The sequence below is a fragment of the Petaurus breviceps genome, unplaced genomic scaffold, assembly GCF_028583685.1.
Source record: "Petaurus breviceps papuanus isolate PSGF00001 unplaced genomic scaffold, PetGlider_PUasm1.0 77, whole genome shotgun sequence".
Classification (NCBI taxonomy): Eukaryota; Metazoa; Chordata; class Mammalia; order Diprotodontia; family Petauridae; genus Petaurus; species Petaurus breviceps.
In genome coordinates this window covers 6,885,777-6,893,635 of record NW_027186492.1, presented here as the reverse complement: position 1 = coordinate 6,893,635, position 7,859 = coordinate 6,885,777, and the positions used below count along the sequence as shown (strand labels likewise).

Genomic DNA, 7,859 nt, shown 5'->3' with positions numbered 1-7,859 from the left:
GGGGACACAAAGAAGCAGGAGATGACTGTCCCTTCCCCCAGTCTGTCAAGCACCATCTGCTCTACCCTTGGTAGTTTCAAGGGAGTGCTCCCCATGTCCCAGGAGGAGCAAGAGACAAAGAGGGAGGCCAGGAAGCATGGGGAGGAAGAGAGACAGAGCCAAGGGAGACATTGGGGAGTGGGGGAGGCAGTGAGAGGGGACCAAGTGCAAAGCTTCAAGAAGCTTCCTCCAGTCCTGAACCTGTAGCTGAACTAAAGAGTGAAGGGAAAGAAGCCCCATCTTAAAGCAGGGGCTGAAGGTTTTCCATATGATGGGGCATAGGGACAAGACTGGGTGAAGTCTGATACAAATGTGGCCAAGGAAATGTTCTAGAGTTCCTCCGGGGTTCATTATTGTCCCGTTACTGGGTGTGAAGAAAGGAACCTTTGATCTGCTACTGTGTCCTTTGTGAGAATTCCTGGGGAAGTCATACCCAAATCAAATTTTGGGGGGCTCTGTCTGGACCTGTGATTTAATCACAAGGTCATGGACCTGGAGCTGAAAGGGACCTCAGAAGCCACCTAGTAAGATCCCCTCATTTTACAAGTGGGAAAACTGAGGCCTAGGGAGCTTAACTAACTTGCCTAAGACCATGAAAGTAGAATTCCCAGTCTGGAAACTCTCTTCACTAATGGAGATCCACCACTTGTCTGCAACAATTGTCTTAAGAGAGCTGTCTGAGAGTACTGAGAGGTTAGGTGATTTACCCAGTACCTATCAAGAGGAGAGATTTGAACCTGAGACATCCTAACTTCACTTCAGCTCTCTGCCCACTCCCCCACTCATTTCTCAAGCTTCTTTTACCTTAAGTCCATGATTCACATAAGTTATGCATTAAGATGTATTCTTTCCATTCACTTAGAAATGACACAAGTTTTCTGATATTAATGAGAAAATGGGCGGAGAGGTGGCTCACTCCGTCTTTCTCCCTCTAGGTTTGTCTCTGAATTCTAGGTGTCTTGCTCCCTAAAAGACCCTCCTCCAGTCTCTGTATCCCCGTGGTCTTTTCTCTGTCTCACAATTAAGGAAATGTTCTAAAGAGGGTGAAAGCTTATCGAATCTTAATGCTTCCATCCCATTTGCAAAGTCTTCAGGCACTTAACTGAGCTATTTCCTACCCTGTTTCTGTCCATCATTCCTCCTTCCCAGCCTATCCCGGTGACTGTGCCCATTTCCCCTGCATCATCCCCACCCTCTTTGCTGCCTTCCATTCTACTGTGTCACCTCATTCCAAAAATCTCATGATCCAGACCTCTGAGAGCAAGCACTAGAAGGTCAGAGAAAGCAAATCAGTCCCTGGTCCTGGACAGCCAGTATCTCCCATCCCCCTCTTAACTATGCAGTAAGAGGAGGAGCTGAGTCATGGAGTACCCTAGTAAGGGGGAGGGGTTACCGTTCAGATTCAGGGATGTAAAATAGCCACAGTACCAGGGTGGGGTAAGGTCCCCCTCCCCCTCCCCCCCCACTACAGAGGGGAAGGAGGATCGGCTAAGGGCGGGGTTAGGAAGGTAAAATATGGAAAGTTAAGGCAAAAGGCTGGCTAGGCTGGGTTCTTACCACCAGCAATAGGAATAAAAGCAAGAAACGCCTTCTCCACCAATCCTCCATGCCTATTCCCTGATGGCGTTTAAAAGGCATTTTCTACCCACTCCCTGCTCCACTCATACACATCTCTAGGGACTTTGTGTTGAGAAACGAGTGAGGGGGATTCTCTGGGGACACAGTTTCAGCTCTGACAATAGTTTTCCTATAGCTCTCCTTCTGCTTCCACCCACCCACTGAGCCCCTGGCCTGTTTAGGGAGTGACATTTTGAAAAGAGCAGAGCAAAAACCCATCGACTGATGAAGACATATGCCTACTTAAGCACAATTTTTTTTTAACAAGCACATTATTCTACTTCCCTCTAAAGGGAAGGAGAGAATACTGCAGAGGGGTTGGGAAAGGCCTGTAGTGAGTCCAGTGATTCCAAAGGTGCAGGTCAGCACCCTTTGGCCCTCTGCTTTGTTAGATAACAGCTCAGACCTTGTGGTTCCTGGTTGTGGTGTCTGAAAAGTAGATAAATCTACCTGCTAATGGCTTGGGAGAGCATCTGGAAGCCTTCCTAGGTCTTTCAGGCTCTCAGGACCATCTGTGCTCTTTAAAACAAGTAGACCAGGCCACCATCCCAGATAATCAACCTCAGAGTTATGTTCTTTCTTTCCACATCCCTGCACTCCACCTCACACCCCCAACCACCTGCAAATACTCAGCAGAAGAAAGGTCATCCTAACCAATGCCTCTTATTTGGTTGGGGGTTGTGCTGAGATGACTAAAAAAAGCCTATTGCTTTGCAATGGAAAGGGTGCTTAGATTTGTGGCCAAAAGATCAAGATTTGAAACCTGGTTTTGTCATTTTATCCGTGTAACCCTGGGAAAGTCATTGGGTCTCAGTTTCCTCTTCTATAAAATTAGGGCCTTGGACGAGATGACCTCTAGGGTCTCTTCCAAAGCTATGATTACATAAACTGTCATTCATCAAGGCTCTGAAGGGACAGGTGCCAGGTAAGCATTTATGGCTATATGTTCTTCAAAGGGGACATCCTCTGGGACAACAATCACATTCTCTGACCACCAGAAGGCATTAGGCAGGTGGATGTTCTTTCCTTCTTAGGGAAGACCACTCTTCCCAAGGGCAGTAGGGACAAGGACAGGCTATTCCCTTATTCTACTCCTGGAAGAAGAACGTCCATCCTTTTCAGCAGTTTCTTGGAATAGGATTGGGCCATGGCATTATAGGGAGAGAAGGGCAGGGAAAAGGACCAGGATGTCTGTGAGATAAGCACAGGGGATCAGGGTAGTGTGGTGCCTTGGAGAGACCTTGCCTTGGGTTCAGGAAGACCTGAATGTGAATCCTCCTCCTTCCACATTTAGTTGTATGACCCTGGGCCAGTCCCTTAACCTCTCTGTGTCTTAGTTCCCTCAGCAATAAAATAAAAAAATGTATATACCTACCTCATAGAGTTATTTTGAGGTTCAAATGAGATAACATACAGTGATTTGTAAACTTAAAGCAATACACAAATATCATAAAGTATTTGTCCCGGTTGGGCCAATAACATTTACTCTGTGACCTTGAGTAAGACAATTCTCTACTCTAGACCTTACTTTCCTCATCTTAAAAAGAAGGCTAGATTAGATAACTAACAGGGTTTTTTCTCTTTCTATGACTGTATGTATACCTTGCTTTCCCACAAACATCCCAGAAGTGTTTACAGCTGCTCTGGTTTGGCTGGTATCTCTGAGACAGCTGGTGAGGATGTAGTATGTATCTCTATTGGTATTTGAAAATGTTTGGCTTGGAGGAGAGAGGAAGGGAAACAGAGCAGGGTGAGTACGGGACTGTCTTCAGCAGTATCTTTTTTTTTTTTCCTGGAAATTCTCCAGGACACCCCACCCCTAAGACATTGATCTGCCACCAAACAAATGTTGGTGTCTAAAATAGTACCAGTACACTGGAACTTTCTAAGAGAGAGAGGGAAGATTTGATCCTGGGATATATGAGCCCAATTCCCACAATAAGGCCTGTGGTTGAAGAAACCTGGGCTGGGCTGAGTATCTGCATTTTTGTCTGAGAGAATCTGAGTACGACTATGATATTCTTCGTGTTCCTCTAAAAGTATCTTGCTCTCCTACTTAAAAGTATGATTCAATTGTTTGGTTTAAATTCTGATCTGCTGTTCTTTTGCTATCCTTCAACACAGCCTACTCTAGATTCAGAGGATCAGATTTCTAATCCTTAGTTCTGTGACCTTGGGCAATTTAGAAATCAGGAAGCTGAACTTCTGTTTCTTCATTTGTAAAATGGGAATAGTAATGCCTCCCTATTCTGTCAGGCTGTTGAGAAGTTAAAACGAAATGTTATATGTGAAAGCATTTTGTGAAATATAAAGCAAGACATAAATGTAAATTATTATGACATTATTGTTATCGCATCTTCACAGTCATAAGGGAATGATCATTTGTTAATCATGGATACTTAAGATGGAGAGAGAACCCCAAACCTCAATTTTGATGTTAGTTTTACTCTTCTCTCCTCCCATCCAGTTTTTGTGAGAGCATCTGGTAATACCCCCCCCCTTTTTTTTTCTTTTTAGTGCTAATGATGGCGAGGATAAATCTAACTCAGAGGGTCATCCAAAAACAATTTATGTTTGAGTTCATACAACATTGTTTTATTTTTAAAAGACAAATTTACCTAGTCATATTTTGCTTATTTAGACTGGTATGAAAATTAGTTGTTACTCCCCAAGCATGCAGCCTCTGACAGCACAGGGAATATGTGGCCCAAAAGTATGCTGGATGTCCAAAGAATATCAGCCTGGGATTTAAAAAAAATTACTGCAGATAATCCACCAAATATACAATCTATATGGAGAGAATGGGTAATCAATTATATTAACCTTCTTCTCTTCCTTCTCCTGCCCTATCTCTGGAGGTGTCAGTGAGCAGATAGTAGGAGGAAAGATTAGGAAAAAGAAGAGGGGGAGGAAAAAGCACTATTTCTAGAGGTGTCAGTGAGCAGGTAATAGGAGGGAAGAATAGGAAAAGGAAGAAGAGGAGGGGGAGTTTTTTGGATAATCCACACACTAGATAATTTAGAAGCTGACTATTCAGGGTATGAATATAATCAGATGAAGGGATTGTGCAATTGATATAGGTATACCTGTGAAGCTAGAACTTGAACTCAATATGCCAATAATTTGCCAATAATGTGCCTACTCATGCTTCTTGTGAGCTATGACTCTTTGTGATTTTACACTGGGATTGTCACACTATGCCCAGTCTCCTCATAGCCTAGGCCTAGATACCTCCTAGGAATCTATTAAAATGCTCTTGTAACCAAGAATTAGAGTTCCTAAGATTATACTTTCTGAAGTCTCTAACCCTAACTCCAAACCAAGAAGTCAAGAAATTGCAGCCTTTAAATTTTGTTCTATGAGTTAGCTTTTCCCCCAAGATGTGACTGGCCCTATAATAATGGAACTAAGAGCCTCTGATTCACTCAAGACCTGTGAGATCTTCCTCACTCTTAGTTCCTAGGACTCACACCTGACATGAGCTGAGCCAATAAAGTCCAAACAGGAGGAACAAGGAAATTGGCTGAAGGCAGGGACTATTATTGCCTTTCTTTGTATCCCCAGTACTTATCATAGTGACTGGCACATAGTAAACACTTAATAAATGCTTGTTGACTGACTGACTGACTGGTAGATGGACAGACAGTAAGTGACCAGAAAAAAAGTGCTGAGCAAAGGAATGGGGAATGACTATGGGAGTTCTGAAGAAGGAAAGTGGGAGAAAGAAGAGGAAGGTATGAGCAGAAGAGCAGTTTCTGCAAGGCAATTTTTTTTTAAATTGGAGAAGTAGCCAGTTCCTAGGTATAGGACAAATGAATGTCATTCTAACACTTATCACCAAATTATTCCTCTCTTCTGGCAGAGCCAGATCTCCACTGCCCTCCGTTCCTTCTCCCCTCCTTCCCATAAACTCCCAACAGTTTCAAGGATCCTGGAATTCCCAGAAGGCCCAGCCTTTTCTGGTCTGAAATCCCAGTAGCAAGACCCATGTCCTACCCATCTGTCCAGCCCTCACCCAAAGGATATAGTAAATTGTAGATGGACCTGACCTTTGACCTCTGAGGAGAAGTGGGCTAAGTGCCGGGTAATGAAGAGTCTCAGCTGCTGATTCAGGTTGCAGGCAGATGAGTCAATGTTCCATGAAAGAATCCCTGAGAGACAAAAAGAGAGAGAGGGATAGGGTCAAAACGGTCAAGGTTTGAGAAGTAGCAGGTGCAGGAAGGAAAAGAGCTGCAAGGCATGCAGAAGTGGTAAGAATATAGTCGCAGAGATCAGCTTCACTGGTATCCCTGCAAAGCTAAGAAAAATTTCTATCTGTCCTCACTTTCACCTTCTCCAGCCTTTTTTCAGGGTGGTATAAACTTTGTAAGGAATAAGTTTTTATCTAAGAATTTTCTATAAAAGTTTTCTTAATGCCGTAGGAGCCAACCTCCCCCCCCCCCAGTTTTGTCCTCACTTTGCTGTCGTTCCTGCTTCACATCTTTCAGATATTTGAGATTCTAGACTCTCCTCCTCTGCCCCCTCCTCTGCTCCACCCCACAGCAGCCTGAGAGGCCCCCGCAGGTGGTGTCTCTGCAGTGCTGCGCCATAGTCCCCAGAAGTCGTATTATGGTCCCTAGCCAGCATCTTAGCTCCCAGAGGCTCAGAGATATGTCTGAGGCAACTGAAAAATCCCCGGTCCCCTAGAGGGCAGGACTGAGGGGGTGGCGTGGGACCTAGGAGCTGCACCACCTTAAAAACTCTCCAGAAAGGGAAATAGACCATTGGGAAGATTCGTGGTCCTGAGACACTGCGGGACATAGGGGGGCGGAGCCCGGACAGGCATGAGGGGCTGTACAGAGCCCCTGGAGACTGCGGGACAGAAGTGGGGAGTTCGGAAAGGGCATGGGAAGCTAGGTGTGGTTAACGCATGGGGGAAGCCGGTGTCGTATGAAATAGAGAATGTTTAGGACAGAGAAGGCAGCTACTTTAGGTACATGGTATAGATAAATGAAATGCACGGGATGCTGGGAATGTAGAGATTGGAGATGAAGGATGAAGATGTACGGGTTAGACGATGCAGATAGGACTAGCAACACGGGGCGGAGGATGCACTGAGCGCAGCTGGGACCATGGTTCTCACCTTGCTCCAGGTGGACCCGAACGGCCCGAAGCTGGCTTTCGGTGCCGATGTCTCCGATCACGATGAGTAAGGAGTGCTTCCGTGGATCCCAGCGTGCGGCCGCCACCCCAGCCTCGCACGGCACCTCCCCGGGGCTCTGAACCAACCGCGCGCCGGGGCTGCAGAACCCCAGCCCGGGAGTTGTCTCCATGGCAACGCCGGCAGGCCTCGCGGGCCCAGCCTCAGTCTCCATGGAAACCTCCGCTGGCGCGCTAGGCCGGCAAGAGCCAGGCTGCGGCGGAGAGAGTGCGCGGCTCTTAAAGGGCTACGGGTGAGGCCGCTCATTGGCTAAATCCCGTCAGGGGGCGGGGCCCCGACACTGCAGGGGCGGGGCCGAAGCTCGTCTGAAGACCCGGCAGTCTGAGGCCGCGGGGTTCTGTATGCGCAGGGGCGGGGACCTTCCTCTATTCTTCCCCCCTCTCCTTTCTCAGGATTCCCCTCCCCCTCTCTAGCTCCCTTCCCCCCTCCTCCTCCCACCTGCCTCACTCGAACCTGCAGCGGCTGGACCTGGGCTGAGGCACGAGGCAGGGGCGGAGGGAGGTAAGGGACCCAAAGGAAAGGGTCAGGGGTCCGGCTGGTCAGCAGCAAGAGCTGCTACCTAGGACATTTTCTGGGGCCTGGGGGGGAGCCATCTTGCTGCTCCCCGAAGCCTGTCTCTGTAAGGTTGGCTCTCTCCATCTCTGTCATCCAACACTGGGCTAGCGTCTCATCTTCTGCTGGCCCGAGGCGTGCGATACCTGGTTTCCATCACTCCTATCCCTGTCCTAATCCCCACCTGCCCTGAACGGGTCTCCCCTTCATGCTTATCCCTTCAGCCACCTCCCTCCATCCCAGCGCTGGAGGCAGGGCTCCATGCCCAAATCTCTAGGGGGACATTGTGATTTAGAGGATGGTGGCTGGCCATCTCTGTCTTTAAGGAGAAGCCAGACACCAGGGAGTGAGCTCAAACTGCAGTGAGGGGGAATTAGATAAGACCCAAGAAAGAGCTTTTCCTGCAGACTTCTCCAGACGGTGGGGGAGGGGGTGCAGAGACCTCTCTCTG

At 47.4% G+C, this 7,859-nt stretch overlaps 1 protein-coding gene across 2 annotated transcripts in view; it reads right to left on the bottom strand.

Annotated features, from left to right (window-relative positions):
- The window catches only part of MAP1A (microtubule associated protein 1A), a 19,117-nt gene extending 12,072 nt beyond the window's left edge, over positions 1–7,045 (bottom strand). For both annotated transcript variants that reach the window (XM_069105902.1, XM_069105903.1), the window contains exons 1-2: positions 6,779–7,045; positions 5,706–5,807 (exon numbers count right to left, since the gene is read on the bottom strand). In XM_069105902.1, coding sequence (XP_068962003.1) covers positions 5,706–5,807; positions 6,779–7,010 — 334 coding nt within the window. In that variant the 5' untranslated portion in view covers positions 7,011–7,045. The remainder of the gene's footprint in view (positions 1–5,705; positions 5,808–6,778) is intronic.
- Positions 7,046–7,859: the final 814 nt, after the last annotated feature.